Source organism: Schistocerca americana, chromosome 6 (assembly GCF_021461395.2).
Source record: "Schistocerca americana isolate TAMUIC-IGC-003095 chromosome 6, iqSchAmer2.1, whole genome shotgun sequence".
In the NCBI taxonomy this organism is placed as follows: domain Eukaryota; kingdom Metazoa; phylum Arthropoda; class Insecta; order Orthoptera; family Acrididae; genus Schistocerca; species Schistocerca americana.
The window spans coordinates 567,533,421-567,550,857 of record NC_060124.1 but is presented as its reverse complement, the minus strand read 5'-3'; the positions used below and the strand labels follow the sequence as shown (position 1 = coordinate 567,550,857).

General features: G+C 45.6%; 1 protein-coding gene across 1 annotated transcript in view; it reads left to right on the top strand.

Annotated features, from left to right (window-relative positions):
• LOC124619548 overlaps positions 1–17,437 on the top strand; it is a 347,023-nt gene that overhangs the window by 294,268 nt on the left and 35,318 nt on the right. Inside the window, exon 5 of the mRNA XM_047146018.1 lies at positions 4,421–4,607. Within this exon, the coding sequence (XP_047001974.1) occupies positions 4,421–4,607 (187 nt within the window). The remainder of the gene's footprint in view (positions 1–4,420; positions 4,608–17,437) is intronic.

Sequence of the window (17,437 nt, the reverse complement as noted above, 5' to 3'; positions counted from 1 at the left end):
GTCGCGCGCGCGCGCGCGCGCGTGTGTGCGTGTGTGTGTGTGTGTGTGTGTGTGTGTGTGTGTGTGTGTGTGTGTGTGTGTGTGCATAGTGAAGCACACCGTTTCAAAAACGTCTTTACAACGACGTGTCCACTAAACAGACTTTCATCGTTTTCTTTTCAACTAGAGGTTGTAGAGAGTTTCAGGAAGAGCATAAGGGAACAATTGACAGGAATGGGGGAAAGAAATACAGTAGAAGAAGAATGAGTAGCTTTGAGGAATGAAATAGTGAAGGCAACAGAGGATCAAGCAGGTAAAAAGACGAGGGCAAGTAGAAATCCTTGGGTAACAGAAGAGATACTGAATGTAATTGATGAAAGGAGAAAATACAAAAATGCAGCAAGTGAACATAAACGTCTCAAAAATGAGATCGACAGGAAGTGCAAAATGGCTAAGCAGGGATGCCTAGAGGACAAATGTAAGGATGTAGAGGCATATCTCATGAGGGGTAAGGTAGATACTGCCTACAGGAAAATTAAAGAGATCTTTGGAGAAAAGAGAACCACTTGCATGAATATCAAGAGCTCAAATGGAAACCCAGTTCTAAGCAAAGAAGGCAAAGCAGAGAGGTGGAAGGAGTGTGTAGAGGGTCTGTACAAAGGCGATGTTCTTGAGGACAATATTATGGAAATGGAAGAGGAGGTAGATGAAATGGGAGATATGATACTGCGTGAAGAGTTTGACAGAGCACTGAAAGACCTAAGTCGAAACAAGGCCCCGGGAGTAGACAACATTCCATTAGAACTACTGGCAGCCTTGGAAGAGCCAGTCCTGACAAAACTCTACCATCTGGTGAGCAAGATGTATGAGACAGGCGAAATTCCCTAAGACTTCAAGAAGAATATAATAATTCCAATCCCAAAGAAAGCAGGCGTTGAAAGATGTGAAAATTACCTAACTATCAGTTTAATAAGTCACAGCTGCAAAATACTAACGCGAATTCTTTACAGACGAATGGAAAAACTGGTAGAAGCTGACCTCGGGGATGATCAGTTTGGATTCCGTAGAAATGTTGGAACACGTGAGGCAATACTGACCCTACGACTTATCTTAGAAGAAAGATTAAGGAAAGGCAAACCTACGTTTCTAGCATTTGTACACTTAGAGAAAGCTTTTGACAATGTTGACTGGAATACTTTCAAATTCTGAAGGTGGCAGGGGTAAAATACAGGGAGCGAAAGGCTATTTACAATTTGTACAGAAAGCAGATGGCAGTTATAAGACTCGCGGGCCATGAAAGGGAAGCAGTGGCTGGGAAGGGAGTGTGCCAGGGTAGTAGCCTATCCCCGATGCTATTCAATCTGTATATTCAGCAAGCAGTATAGGGAACGAAAGAAAAGTTCGGAGTAGGTATTAAAATCCAGGGAGAAGAAATAAAAATGTTAAGGTTCACCGATGACATTGTAAATCTGTCAGAGGCAGCAAAGGACTTGGAACAGCAGTTGAACGGAATAGACAGTGTCTTGAAAGGAGGCTATAAGATGAACATCAACAAAAGCAAAACGAGGATAATGGAATGTAGTCTAATTAAGTCGGGTGATGCTGAGGGAATTAGATTAGGAAATGAGACACTTAAAGTAGTAAAGGAGTTTTGCTGTTTGGGGAGCAAAGTAACTGATGATGGTCGAAGTAGAGACGGTATAAATTGTAGACTGGCAATGGCAAGGAAAGCATTTCTGAAGAAGAGAAATTTGTTAACATCGAGTATTGATTTAAGTGTCAGGAAGTCGTTTCTGAAAGTATTTGTATGGAGTGTAGCCATGTTTGGAAGTGAAACATGGACAATAAATAGATTAGACAAGAAGAGAATAGAAGCTTTTGAAATGTGGTGCTACAGAAGAATGCTGAAGATTAGATGGGTAGATCACATAGCTAATGAAGAGGTATTGAATAGAATTGGGGAGAAGAGGAATTTGTGGCACAACTTGACTAGAAGAAGGGATCGGTTGGTAGGACATGTTCTGAGGCATCAAGGGATCACCAATTTAGTACTGGAGGTCTGCGTGGAGGGAAAAAGTCGTAGAGGGAGACCAAGAGGTGAATACACTAAGCAGATTCAGAAGGATGTAGGCTGCAGTAGGTACTGGGAGATGAAGAGGCTTGCACAGGATAGAGTAGCGTGGTGAGCTGCATCAAACCATTCTCAGGACTGAAGACCACAACAACAACATTACTTATTTATGAATTGAAAGAAGAGTAACTGAAAGGCCTTTCAAGTTTACTTAGGTAATTGTCTTAAAATTGATCTCCCTGTCTTCTTCTGAGAGGTATGATGGTCTCGCATATTTTGTATACGAAGAAATGTCCTAGTTCCATGTCTACCGACTAAGTGGCTTACTATCCACTAAATAAAACAGTTGAATATTGTGTATTCATATATTCCTGGAGGATTGGCTCACAAAATATGTCTCACAAAATGTTCCTCAAGGCTGTTGTGTCAACCACTAAGCATGACTACTTTTTACGACTGTCTTTCCAACGTTCCCACCAAGCCCGAACAGTGATTCTGTTATACATAGAATTTAGACATTTCGAAGATATTTTAAATTTTTTCACACAAATGGACGTTTAACTACCCTGAGATTTGCTGTCAATATTTATGAAAATGACATCACAAAGCTTATGTTTAAGTTAACTTTGCCGTCTGGAGTGGCTGAGCGGTTCTAGGCGCTACACTCTGGAACCCCATGACCGCTACGGTCGCGGGTTCGAATCTTGCCTCGGGCATGGCATTGTGTGATGTCGTTAGGTTAGTTAGGTTTAAGTAGTTCTGTTATAGGGGACTGATGACCTCAGAAGTTAAGTCCCATAGTGCTCAGAGCCATTTGAACCATTTGTTTAAAGTTAACTTTAGTCATTCACACGTTAATACATATTCAATGAAATTGTAACTGGCGTTCAATAAGTAACTATGCAGTTCATAACTTTATATATTAAAGTCATGGATGTTATAAGAGATGCTGGAAGTGATCCCGCAGAACTTGAAGACACAGTTGCACGCGTTTCTGCATGTTGTTGAAGACGTCGTGCAGAACATCGGGAGTGATGTTTCGAATGTAGTTTGTCAGTGCAGCTTGAAGTTCTTGTATGGTGTGCGGATTGCCTTCACAGGCCTTTTCCTTCAACGTACCCATCCGTTGGAGCCACGTCGGGGGAACGTGGAGGCTAGACTCCTCGAGATATGATGCGGTGAACGAAGATGTCGTTTAAAAAGTTCATCGCCTTGTGAGCGGTATGTGCTGTCGTCCCATCTTGTTGGAGCCAGTCCTCATTCAATTCACCTAGGAAGGGCTCCAGAATACAAGTGCAGTACCGCTCTGCATTTATGGTGTCCTGAAACGAGATCGGCCCAATGATGCGTTTACGAGTTACGACGCACCTAACACCAACATTTGATCATGCAGTGATGACACCTTAAATTCATGCGGATTCTCCGTCGTCCATTCTGGCTATTCACGTTATCAGAGAGATGCTACCATGCCTCAACCGTGAAAAACGTTTTGCCAAGAATCCCTCACCATTGTCCTGCAGGAGGGACAGAAACCAGCTGCAAAAGTTGACACGCGCCGGGTGATCAGTATCTCTTCTTTCATGCACGACCGACATTTTGTACGGATACATGGACAGTGACTTCCGGAGAATCTTGTGAGTGGAACCCACGGACACGTGGGCCTGCTGAGCTAGTCACATAACCGATTTCTTTAGTCTTTGCAGCGTCACGTCCTGCACCTCCGCCACCTTCTCTTCGGATGTGGAAGCGGATGGCCTTCCTGATTTTGGAGCATTATGAACGCTTCGGGTCTTTCGAAACTTTATAATGAGATTCCGTACAACATTGTGGTTAGGGAGCTTCACTCACGAGGACTTTGCAGCAAATGCAGCTTCTACTGCTGTGGTAAGCTTGTCTCCATTGCGGAACACATGCTATACAAAAAACATTCTTTGTTCAATCGTCAGCATGTGGACTTGGACCACAAAGATGTCACACAAGACGTTCGTCTTCAAACAAACCGGACCTTCGAACAAATACAAATATGTGGTCAAATATGGTTCAAATATGTTAACAATGGAAAATATTGTATTAATAATTGACAATCACATCAGTCATTAATTGGCACACCGCCACATGTTACTGCACAGTTACCGTCTGAACACTCGGGTAGTTCAGAAGCTAGATAGTGCTCGATATTTACAGAAATTTGCTGTTTACACCTGCGTGGAGAGATTGATACCCGCTGGTATCGCAGATTTCGTAATATGCATTAGGCTTGATTACGTCACAACAGGTACACTCGTCACTGGTTCGACAGCACAACGACAGCAGCACGCAGAGTCTCCACGTCCTGCACTAACGTGGGTGCACCCCTGTGTGTGTCGCCAGGTGAATTCGTCGCTGACGCAGCGCCACAACGACAGCAACCGGCTGAGTCTGCGCGTCCGCCTGCAGCGGAGCAGCTTCACGGCGCGCGGCGAGCTCTCCCTGAAGTGCGTGGCCTTCCTGTCCTCCGTGTACCGCCGCGTCGCCGAGAGGGACATCGGCGCCACGCCGCAGCCCTACCCGCAGAAAGGTGAGCCAGCCGTCTGCCGCCCTCGCACGGGACGTCAAGGCGAACGTCGATGTGGTGCTGCTCGACGTTTGTGACGTCACAGTTTCACGTTGCAGAACCTTCCCAAGCGTGAGAGGACTGGCCAGACTGAGTAGAGGTCGTAGCCAGAGAAATGCAAGATCAGATTCTTAGATATAAGCAGAACTTACGGGACGCAATATTGGGTGTCCCATGTAAGATCACTCAGCGTGTCTAAGGCTTCCATTCTGTCTATTGTTGACCGGTCTGGTGTGGCAGTTCAAGATACCAAAATGAAAGTCGGTGTTTTAAATTTTACGTTCAAGAAATCGTTCACACAGGAGACTCGAACAAGCACACCGTTATTTGACCGTCGGACAGTCTCCCGTAGGGATGATATACACTACCGGCCATTAAAATTGCTACACCACGAATATGACGTGCTACAGACACGTAATTTAACCGACAGGAAGAAGATGCTGTGATAGGGAAATGATTAGCTTTTCAGAGCATTCACACAATGTTGGCGCCGGTGGCGACACCTACAACGTGGTGACATGAGGAAAGTTTCAAACCGATTTCTCATACACAAAGAGCAGGTGACCGGCGTTGCCTGGTGAAACGTTGTTGTGATGCCTCGTGTAAGGAGGAGAAATGCGTACCATCACGTTTCCGACTTTGGTTAAGGTCGGATTGTAGCCTATCGCGATTGCGGTTTATCGTATCGCCACATTGCTGTTCGCGTTGGTCCAGATCCAATGACTGTTAGCAGAATATGGAATCGGTGGGTTCAGGAGGGTAATACGGAACGCCGTGCTGGATCCCAACGGCCTCGTATCACTAGCAGTCGAGATGACAGGCATCTTATCCGCATAGCTGTAACGGATCGTAGAGCCACGTCTCGATCCCCGAGTCAACAGACGGGGTCGTTTGAGAGACAGCAACCATCTGCACGAAGAGTTCGACGACGTTTGCAGCAGCATGGACTATCAGCTCGGAGACTATGGCTGCGGTTACCCTTGACGCTGCATCACAGACAGGAGCGCCTGCGATGGTGTACTCAACGACGAACCTGGGGTGCACGAATGGCAAAACGTCATTTTTTCGGATGAATCCAGGTTCTGTTTACAGCATCATGATGGTCACATCCGTGTTTGGCGACATCTCGGTGTACGCACATTGGAAGCGTGTATTCGTCGTCGGCATACTGGCGTATCAGTCGGCGTGATCGTATGGGGTGCCATTGGTTACACGTCTCGGTCACCTCTTGTTCGCACTGACGGCACTTTGAACAGTGGACGTTACATTTCAGATGCGTCACGACCCGTGCCTCTACCCTTCATTCGATCCCTGCGAAACACAACATTTCAGCAGGATAATGCACGACCGCATGTTGCAGGTCCTGTACGACTCTTTCTGGATACAGAAAATGTTCGACTGCTGCCCTGGCCAGCACATTCTCCAGATCTCTCACCAACTGGAAACGTCTGGTCAATGGTGGCCTAGCAACGGGCTCGTCACAATGCGCCAGCCAATACTCTTGATGAACTGTGGTATCGTGTTGAAGCTGCATGGGCAGCTGTACCTCTACACGTCATCCAATGCCGAGGCGTATCAAGGCCGGTATTACGGCCAGAGACGGTTGTTTTGGGTACTGATTTCTCAGGATCTATGCACCCAAATTGCGTGAAAATGTAATCACATGTCAGTTCTAGTGTAATATATTTGTCCAATGAATACCCGATTATCATCTGCATTTCTTCTTGGTGTAGCAAGTTAAATGTCAGTAGTGTCTGATAAGCATCCTTGGTGTAGAGAGACAACTGACTGATTTGAAAAAAAATTAATCACCAGGTCCGAATGGAATCCCTACTCGGTTTTCAAAGAGAACTCTACAGCATTGACCACTTACCTAGCTTGCATCTATCGTGAATCTCCTGTCGAGCACGAAGTCCCAAGCGATTGAAAAACGGCGCAGGTGACTACAGTACACTTGAATGGTAAAACAACGGACCAGCACTCTTAAACTCTGTTTTCTGAAGAGTCGTTGAACATATTTTTAATTCGAATATAACAAACTTTCTTGAGACTGAGAAGTTTATGTCAGCGAATCAGTATGGTTTTAGACAGCATCGCTCGTGCGAAACTCAGCTTGCCCTTTCCTCACGATTTACTGCGAGCTATGGAAGGTCAGACCTCAAGAAGAATATAATAATTCTAATTCCAAAGAAAACAGGTGTTGACAGATGTAAAAATTACTGAACTATCTGTTTAATCAGCTACGGCTGCAAAATACTGACGAATGGAACAACTGGTCGAAGCCGTCCTCGGGGATGATTAGTTTGGATTCCGTAGAAGTGTTGGAACACGTGAGGCAATACTGACCCAACGACTTATCTTAGACAATAGATTATGATGAGGCAAACCTACGTTTCTAACATATGTAGACTTGGAGAAAGCTTTTGACAACGTTCACTGGAATACTCTCTTTCAAATTCTAAAGCCGACAGGGGTAAAATACAGGGAGCGAAAGGCTATTTACAATTTGTACAGAAACCAGATGGCAGTTATAAGAGTCGAGGGGCATGAAAGGGAAGCAGAGGATGGGAAGGGAGTGAGACAGGGTTGTAGCTTATCCCCGCTGTTATTCAATCTGTATATTGAGCAAGCAGTAAAAAAACAAAAGAAAAATTCGGAATAGGAATTAAAATCCATAAAGAAGAAATAAAAACTTTTCGGTTCGCCGATGAATTGTAATTCTGTCAGAGATAGCAAATCATTTGAAAGAGCAGTTGAACGGAATGGACAGTGTCATGAAAGGAGGGTATAAGATGAACATCAACAAGAACAAAAGGAAGATAATGGAATGTAGTCGAATTAAATCGCGTGATGCTGAGGGAATTAGATTATAAATGAGACGGTTAAAGTAGTAAAGGAGTTTTGCTATTTGGGGAGCAAAATAACTGATGATAGTCAAAGTAGAGGGGATGTAAAATGTAGACTGACAATGGCAAGGAAAGCGTTTCTGAAGAATAGGAATTTGTTAATATCGAACATAGATTTCAGTGTCAGGAAGTCGCTTCTGAAAGTATTTTTATGGAGTGTAGCCACGTATGGAAGTGAAACGAGGACGATAAATAGTTTAGACAAGAAGAGAATAGAAGCTTTCGAAATGTGGTGCTACAGAAGAATTCTGAATATTAGATGGGTGTATCACGTAAATGATGCGGTGTTGAATAGAATTGGGGAGAAGAGAAGCCTGTGGCACAATTTGACTAGAAGAAGGGATCGGTTGGTAGGACATATTTTGAGGCATAAAGGGATCATCAATTTAGCAATGGAGGGCAGCATGGAGGGTAAAAATCGTAGAGGGAGACCAACAGAAGAATACACCAGATGCATAAGGATGTAGGTTGCAGTAGGTACTGGGATATGAAAAAGCTTGCACAGGATAGAGTAGCATGGAGAGCTGCATCAAACCACTCTCTCGACGGAAGACCACAACAAAACAACATGGATGAATGGCTACAAGAAGTTGACATATTTCTAGATTTCCGAAAAACATTTGACACGGTGCTCCATTGCACTCTGTTAACAGTTCACAGTTCACTTTGTAAGTAAGAGAAAGAGAATGTTATCCTCGACGGTGAGAGTTCATCAGAGACTAGCGTAAAGTTAGGAGTGCCGCAGGGAAGTGTGATAGGACCGCTGTTGTTCTCTATACGATTTGGCTGGCAGGATGGGCAGCAATCTGATGCTGTCTGCTGATAACGCTACGGCGTACGGTTATGGGGTGATGTCGAGTGGCTGTAGGAAGGTACAAGACGACTTCGACGAAATTTCTAGTTGGTGTGATGAGTGGCAGTAGGCTCTAAATGTGGAAAAATGTAATTTAATGAGGATGAGCAGCAGCAACAAACCTGTAATGTTCGAATACAATGTTCGTCGTAACTGCCGTCTGCTTCACGTCTGCTGTGCAGCGAGCTACCTTAATTTAAGTATTAACTGTATTTTTCTTACTTGTCACTTCTTCTTCCGTGTGTTTTTTGCTTTTAGGAAGCTTTAATTGTCGAGTGCTAGTAATAGTGTTCCTTAGATTTCGTGTTTGTTTTGAATACAGACAGAGAGAGTCCATTTAGTCAACCATAGTGCCAGTAGTGCTAGTGTTTGTTTTCAGTACAGTCCAGAGACAGGTAGTGCTATTTTCATTGTTTTTTACAAGAAGTGGCTAGCAACCACAGGTTAGTCAACAATCAGCCGCCTTTAGTGAATTAGCAGTCTAGTTAAAAGATGAATAACTCTCTACAGTAAATTGATTTCTTAGGATTGATAGGATGTGTGTCTGCTGTGTACGGACGCAAGAGGAGCTGGCCACTGTTCGCGAACAGCTGAGCGTGTTGATGGCCGCGGTCAGCCGTCTTCAGGCTGCTGCCTCGGAGTGTAGCGGCAGTGGGGAGTCTGGTGCGTCTCATGGTACACCCCAGGTGTTACATGCCACCCTCTCCCCAAGGAGAGTAGCGGATTCAGCGGCGTTGGCGGCACACGAGGCGGAGGGTGAATGTGGAGGCTGGCCGTGTGGCATCGCCCGCTCTGCCTGTGAGTGGACATGTGGCCGCTCCTTCAGCAAGGTCCGAGCAGGCACATGGGGGGAAGGGTTTATTAGTTATTGGGATCTCTAACGTTAGGCGGGTGATGGAGCCCCTTAGGGAAATAGCGGAAAGGTCGGGGAAGAAGGCCAGTGTTCACTCTGTCTGCTTGCCGGGGGGTCTCATCCGAGATGTGGAGGAGGCCCTGCCGGCGGCGATAGAGAGCACTGGGTGCACCCGACTGCAAATTGTTGCTCATGTCGGCACCAATGACTCTTGCCATCTGGGTTCAGAGGTCATCCTCAGTTCGTACAGGCGGTTGGCGGAATTGATGAAGACGGAAAGCCTCGCTCGCGGGGTGGAATCAGAGCTAACTATTTGTAGTATCGTTCCCAGAACCGATCGCGGTTCTCTGGTTTGGAGCCGAGTGGAAGGCTTAAACCAGAGGCTCAGACGATTCTGCGGAGATCTGGGGTGCAAATTTCTCGACCTCCGCTATCGGGTGGAGAAATGTAGGGTCCCCTGAATAGGTCAGGCGTGCACTACACGCCAGAAGCGGCTACAAGGGTAGCGGAGTACGTGTGGAGTGCACATCGGGGTTTTTTAGGTTAGAGAATTCCCTCCCTAGGCCCAACAAGACGCCTCCTGAGACGCGGCAAGGTAGGAGTAGGCAAAATGCAACAGGGAATAACAATATTAATGTGCTAATAGTAAACTGCAGGAGCTTCTGTAGAAAGGTCCCAGAACTGCTAATAAACGGTCACAACGCCCATATAGTACTAGAGACAGAAGGTTGGCTGAAACCAGACGTAAGCAGTAATGAAATCCTAAACTCAGATTGGAATGTATACCACAGAGACAGGCTGGACAGTGAAGGGGGAGGCGTGTTTATAGCGATAAGAAGTGCAGTAGTATCGAAGGAAATTGACGGAGATCCGAAATGTGAAATAATTTGGGTGAAGGTCACGGTTAAAGCAGGCTCAGCCATGGTAATTGGATGTCTCTATAGGCCCCCTGGCTCAGCAGCTGTTGTGGCCGAGCACCTGAAGGATAATTTGGAAAATATTTCGAGTAGATTTCCCCACCATGTTATAGTTCTGGATGGAGATTTTATTATGCCGGATATAGACTGGGAGACTCAAACGTTCATAACGGGTGGCAGGGACAAGGAATACAGTGAAATTTTTTTAAGTGCTTTTTCTGAAAACTACCTTGAACAGTTAAACACAGAACCGACTCGTGGCGATAACATATTAGACCTTCTGGTGACAAACAGACCCGAACTATTTGAAACAGTTAACGCAGAACAGGGAATCGGCGATCATAAAGCGGTTACTGCATCGATGATTTCAGCCGTAAATACAAATATTAAAAAAGGTAGGAAGATTTTTCTGTTTAGCAAAAGTGACAAAAAGCAGATTAAAGAGTACCTCACGGCTCCACACAAAAGTTTTGTCTCAAGTACAGATAGTGTTGAGGATCAGTGGACAAAGTTCAAAACCATCGTACAATATGCGTTAGAAGAGTATGTGCCAAGCAAGATCGTATGAGATGGAAAAGAGCGACCGTGGTACAACAACCGAGTTAGAAAACTGCTGCGGAAGCAAAGGAATCTTCACAGCAAACATAAACATAGCCAAAGCCTTGCAAACAAACGAAAATTACGCGAAGCGAAATGTAGTGTCAGGAGGGCTATGTGAGAGGCGTTCAATGAATTCGAAAGTAAAGTGCTGTGTACTGACAAGGCAGAAAATCCTAAGAAATTTTGGGGGGGGGGGGGGTTGTTTGGGGAAGGAGACTAGACAGCGAGGTCATCGGTCTCATCGGATTAGGGAAGGACGGGAAAGGAAGTCGGCCGTGCCCTTTGAAAGGAACCATCCCGGCATTTGCCTGGAGCGATTTAGGGAAATCACGGAAAACCTAAATCAGGATGGCCGGACGCGGGATTGAACCGTCGTCCACCCGAATGCGAGTCCAGTGTCTTAACTACTGCGCCACCTCGCTCGGTTAAGAAATTTTGGTCTTATGTTAAAGCGGTAGGTGGATCAAAACAAAATGTCCAGACACTCTGTGACCAAAATGGTACTGAAACAGAGGATGACAGACTAAAGGCCGAAATACTAAATGTCTTTTTCCAAAGCTGTTTCACAGAGAAGAATGAACTGCAGTTCCTTCTCTAGATTGTTGCACAGATGACAAAATGGTAGATATCGAAATAGACGACAGAGGGATAGAGTAACAATTAAAATCGCTTATAAGAGGAAAGGCCGCTGGACCTTATGGGATACCAGTTTGATTTTACACAGAGTACATAAAAGGAAGTTGCCCCCCTTCTTGCAGCGGTGTACTGCAGGTCTCTAGAAGAGCGTAGAGTTCCAAAGGATTGGAAAAGGGCACAGGTCATCCCCGTTTTCAAGAAGGGACGTCGAACAGATGTGCAGAACTATAGACCTATATCTCTAACGTCGATCAGTTGTAGAATTTTGGAACACGTATTATGTTCGAGTATAATGAATTTTCTGGAGACTAGAAATCTACTCTGTAGGAATCAGCATGGGTTTCGAAAAAGACGGTCGTGTGAAACGCAGCTCGCGCTATTCGTCCACGAGACTCAGTGGGCCATAGACACCGGTTCACAGGTAGATGCCGTGTTTCTTGACTTCCGCAAGGCGTTCGATACAGTTCCCCACAGTCGTTTAATGAACAAAGTAAGAGCATATGGACTATCAGACCAATTGTGTGGTTGGATTAAAGAGTTCCTAGATAACAGAACGCAGCATGTCACTCTCAATGGAGAGAAGTCTTCCAAAGTAAGAGTGATTTCAGGTGTGCCGCACGGAAGTGTCATAGGACCGTTGTTATTCACAATATACATAAATGATCTTGTGGATGACATCGGAAGTTCACTGAGGCTTTTTGCAGGTGATGCTGTGGTGTATCGAGAGGTTGTAACAATTGAAAATTGTACTGAAATGCAGGAGGATCTGCAGCGAATTGACGCATGGTGCAGGGAATGTCAATTCAATCTCAATGTAGACAAGTGTAATGGGCTACGAATACATAGAAAGATAGATCCCTTATCATTTGACTACAAAATAGCAGGTCAGCAAATGGAAGCAGTTAATTCCATAAATTATCTGGGATTACGCATTAGGAGTGATTTACAATGGAATGATCATATTAAGTTGATCGTCGGTAAAGCAGATGCCAGACTGAGATTCATTGGAAGAATCCTAAGGAAATGCAATCCGAAAACAAAGGAAGTAGGTTACAGTACGCTTGTTCGACCACTGCTTGAATACTGCTAAGCAGTGTGGGATCCGTACCAGATAGAGTTGATAGAAGAGATGAAGAAGATCCAACGGAGAGCAGCGCGCTTCGTTACAGGATGATTTAGTAATCGCGAAAGCATTACGGAGATGATAGATAAACTCCAGTGGAAGACTCTGCAGGAGAGACGCTCAGTAGCTCGGTACGGGCTTTTGTTAAAGTTTCGAGAACATACCTTCCCGGAGAGTCAAGCAGTATATTGCTCCCTCCTACGTATATCTCGCGAAGTGACCATGAGGGTAAAATCAGAGAGATTAGAGCCCACACAGATGCATACGAACCATCCTTCTTTCCACGAACAATACGAGACTGGAATACAAGGGAGAACCGATAGAGGTACTCAGGGTACCCTCCGCCACAAACCGTCCGGTGGCTTGCGAAGTATGGATGTAGATGTAGATGTAGATATACTAGTGTTCTGCTTGACACAGTCACGTCGTTTAAACATCTGGCCGTAACATTTCAAAGCGATATGAAAGGGAACGAGTATATGACAATTGTGCTAGGAAAGGCGAATGGTCGACTTAGGTTTATTGAGAGAGTTTTACTAAAGGGTGGCTATCCTCGAAAGGAGACCGCGTACAGGACAGTGTAGCGACCTGTTCTGTAGGAGCCCCGGTGGTCCCGGTCGCAGACGGTGCACTGGATGGCCAAGCGGTGACCTCTCCAGTTATCAGGATGCTAGGTAATGACTGTGGACGTGTCAAAAACGCCAAAGAAACATTATTAATTCATGACAACTTTTTTCCTGCCGAGTACAATGTGGCCCGCATAACACAGGCTGGCTGAGCTTGGTGATATCAATGACCTTCCCCGAGTCCTCGCTGACTCGTAGTGATGACACCAGCTCCGGGCCGCACAGTCTTGCTAGCACAGCGCCGCGTGCTGTGACGTAGTGGAGGAATGACCTTACTTCGTACTTCGGCCGCTCGTGGCTGATGTCGCCCGGCTGGTCGGCTGGCTCAGCAGCGTGCAGCAGGCCGCTGCGCGTAGAGGCTCCGGGTTGGAATCCCAGCGCTGCCGGCACGAGAAGCGTTCTCGTAGTGCGGAGTGTACTCTATCCCACCCCGTCTTCTTCCCTGCTCCTCCTGGTGGCTCGTGCTCGGTGAACGGGCAGAACGGGCTGCAGTCCCCCAGCGTCGTCGACTCACCCGGTTGTGACGGCGGATGCACAGGGCCTAGGCCCCGCACCATCTCGACGACGGCTCACTGATGTGGTCAGCATTGGCGGCGAGCGGGTCTGCCGCGATGTCTGCTAACCCTGGGTTGATGATTGACAGCGGCAGCAGAGAGGACCAGAGCTGGTACTGTCCCCTCACGTCTGCTGCTGCATGGGCCGCCGTTACTGCAACATCTCCTTAATAAAGATTAACATGTCGATCACCGAGCTGAGCGCTACACAGCGACCCAGTACACATCTAACTGCAAGTAAAACTCTGAGTGTCTTGTTGCTATCAAAGCTGGCGTATTTAAAGGAAGCACGAGCGACGTCCTGACGTCATGCTCGTTTGCAATGAATGCATTCGTTCCACTTATGCTGCTGACTTATCTGTCGTACTCGCCCCTTAGGTGTTCTTGCGACAGAGTTACGTGTTGTTACGACAGACTTACGCGAAGTTGTGAAATGCAGTACAGCTCACGCTATATCTCTGTCTTGCACTCTACAAAAGTCTCCGTCTAACGCAAACCCGTGTGCAAAACAATTCTCTCTCGTCTGTTGTGTGTAACCCGGCCATTGCCCCTGTGTGACGACCGATTCCATACGTGTGCGGTCCACTTACCTCTTGGCTAACCTACTGTCTCTGGCTCTTTGCATAGGCAACGATACTGTGACAAAATTTCACGTTTCCAAGTTTTTACTATTCCGCAACACTACACATCCCCCTCCTTTACGAAAATTCGTCCCGAATGTTACAATTCTGGACTTACCGGTTGTGCACGCCGTACTTCCTTATAGTCTATAGGTATCTTACAACTAATCCTTCAACGCTGTCAAGCTTTTCTTCTCCGTTAATAATCTATTTACACTTAATACTGGTTCCAACCTTATCATTGGTTATCTATTTATATTACGTCCCACTATTCCCGATCCACCCCACAAGTATTTCATGTACGGTTGTTATTTCAGAACGAGGCATATTTTTCTGTATACAAAAGTAAGCTGCACAAATAAACACTAGAACTAAGATTATGCTAGTCGTTGACACACCAAATATAATTGTGTTTTGCTTACGTTTCTCCCGATATTGCTGCTCGTGCTGCAGTAGTTGATTAACTGAGATCTGCTCTTTTTCTGAGATAATCAGGCTATCTAAAGATTGTAGCAATGTGGGATCCAAGGACTCGTTAATAAACGTTAGGTTCTGGCGAGGCAATATGTGTGGTGGTTCCTCTGGATAATACAAGATAGACTGTGTCACGTTAATCATTGTTGTACCCGTGATAGTAGCTGGTAGGTGAAAATGCTTCCCCACTATTTCACATCCTGTGCCATTAGTCAATAACCCACTGCCCTGCAGTTCAAGCTTCGATATATCTGTCAATCTACCATTTCTGTAACAAGTGGCAACTATGGTCTCTAGTTCGAACACAGAGTAAATCCAATGTTCCCCAACTTTCTGAAATTTCGGTCTTGGAAGTAACACCTTCTTTTCGCATTCTAAGGTTCCCATATTCCCCTAGAACAACTGCATCTCACATGAATGATTGTGGGTTGCCACCACCTTTGCTGGACAAATAAAAACACTTCCCCTGAAACAGTCTGTCAAATCTTCCGTAGACATTACTAAATGAGCACTCCTCCGTCTTGACACTAACAACACTTCCAGAGTTTGCACTTGCACCCACTTCCCAAGTGCATCCCATCTAGTTTGATACGGGTGTACTGTATGACACTGGTACGGCGAATTGATACCGATCACTGGTATTTGCCCTTCTCTGTGTATACTCGCCTGATCCGTAATTACCCTCACTTTAGGTATGCGACAGAATAACGGTAAATTCCGCTTCCCCGGAGGCACGACATGACGCACTCCTTCCGAGAATTCTTTGTGGGCTTTCAGCAACGCCTTCAGCATCTGATCTGGACCTAACAGAGTGGCACTCAATTGCTCATGCACTGCGTGATGCATAGCTTCATATAACGCTGCCAATTCGACACGCGCATCATCCACCCTGTCTGCTAATGCCCTCAATAAAGCTGCTACTTGTATTTTCCCGTCTATTCGTCTCAATCTCGTCTGTATAGCCTCTATATCCCCATTCAACACTCTCCTGCTATTTGCTGCATACCGTTCCAGGTCTGACTTCAACTCCTGCACTGTTCTAGTGACATTCAATATCCCCTGCTCCATGTTACCTATACGTGTCGTGTGCCAATCCACTTTCGACTTTGTCTCCTCTGCCAACTCCTGCATCTCTCCCACCGTACTATTTAGGGTCCTTATATCTTCCTCGTCCGCAGTTCAAAACACTGTTTTTAGCGATTTTCCCCCTGCATCCAACCATCCTCGTTTCCTGCGAACGAGCGTTTGCGGGACCACTTCTGTTACTTGCTGCAGCTGCCTTCTCAGCTTTTCGTATGAGAGCTTCAATTCCTGATACTCGTTCCGTATCTCTTGAAACAACCTCTCCCTCTCCATGGCCGCCTGTAGCGCCATAAACCTATCCTGTAGTGTCCCTACATCATTCCTCACTCCCCATATATTGTACGTGAACACAATTGTCCACATGTGGCTTGAAAATACCACATCTAATTGTCTTGCAAACAAAATTCCCTTATCTAGTGGTTGCACCTGCACCACCTCTCCTCTGTAACAGTGTAGCAGTACCAGACCGACGAAAAGTTTTCCGGGCCACATCCTGGCACGGCACCTGAAGGAAAAGGAAGCCATTTCAATCGCTCCCTTCCTTGCTACGTCTAAAATAAGTAAAAAATACACATACCCTATTACCTAATAACAATAAATACATGTTCCTCCCCGAGGACACTTAATCAACTTATCCCTAGACCTAAGTGCGTAAGGAACGTTCCTCTGCTGTTCTTTTAGCTTCGGTACCCTCACACCCTTTGCTACTGCTGGAGGAATCTGCGGTAACGCATCCACTGCGCCCTTAAACGGCTTAATCCTACTCACATGAACTACTGACGACTTGGTTGGTAACTGCAACTTTACGTTCACTGGAGACACTATTTCATTTACCTGATACGGTCCAGAATATTTCGTCAAAAACTTCTTTGTTTTACTCTTCGGAGCATAAGGATTAGCCAATAATACCCACTGACCTATTCTGTATTGCGGCAGTTTACCTGTTCTTTACACAATACTCTCTTGTTTCTCCAATGCTTTAGTATTAGCACGCCGTACCCATTGCCAAATCTCTCTCAATTTCTTGGCGAAATTCTTCACTGACTATCCTGTGAACGTACCTGAGGTCTGCGCACATCAAATGGTGATGGCATTTTCCGACCATAAATTACCTCATACAGAGAGAGCCCCGTTCCTGTATGAACTTTCGCGTTATATGCGCTTGTCAACAGATTTAAATACACGTCCCAATCCGTGTGTTCTAAATTTATGTAATGACTAATCATCTTAACTAACGTCCTATGAACCCGTTCTGTTCGTCCATTCGACTGAGGATGAAATGGACTTGTCCGCAGCTTCTTAACTTTCAATAAACGGCATAACTGCTTCATCAGCTCCGACATAAATTTGCTACCCTGATCTGTAATTATAGTATCAGGCACACCCTACTACAGCAACTAGTTATTTACTAAGGCTTGCGCAACTGTGCTTGCCTTCTGATCTGGAATAACTACCATTATCAGGTATCGGGAAAAATGATCTAATATTGTTAATACGTATGGATGACCCGCTTGGGTCTTGTTAAATGCTCCGATTACGTCTATTCCGA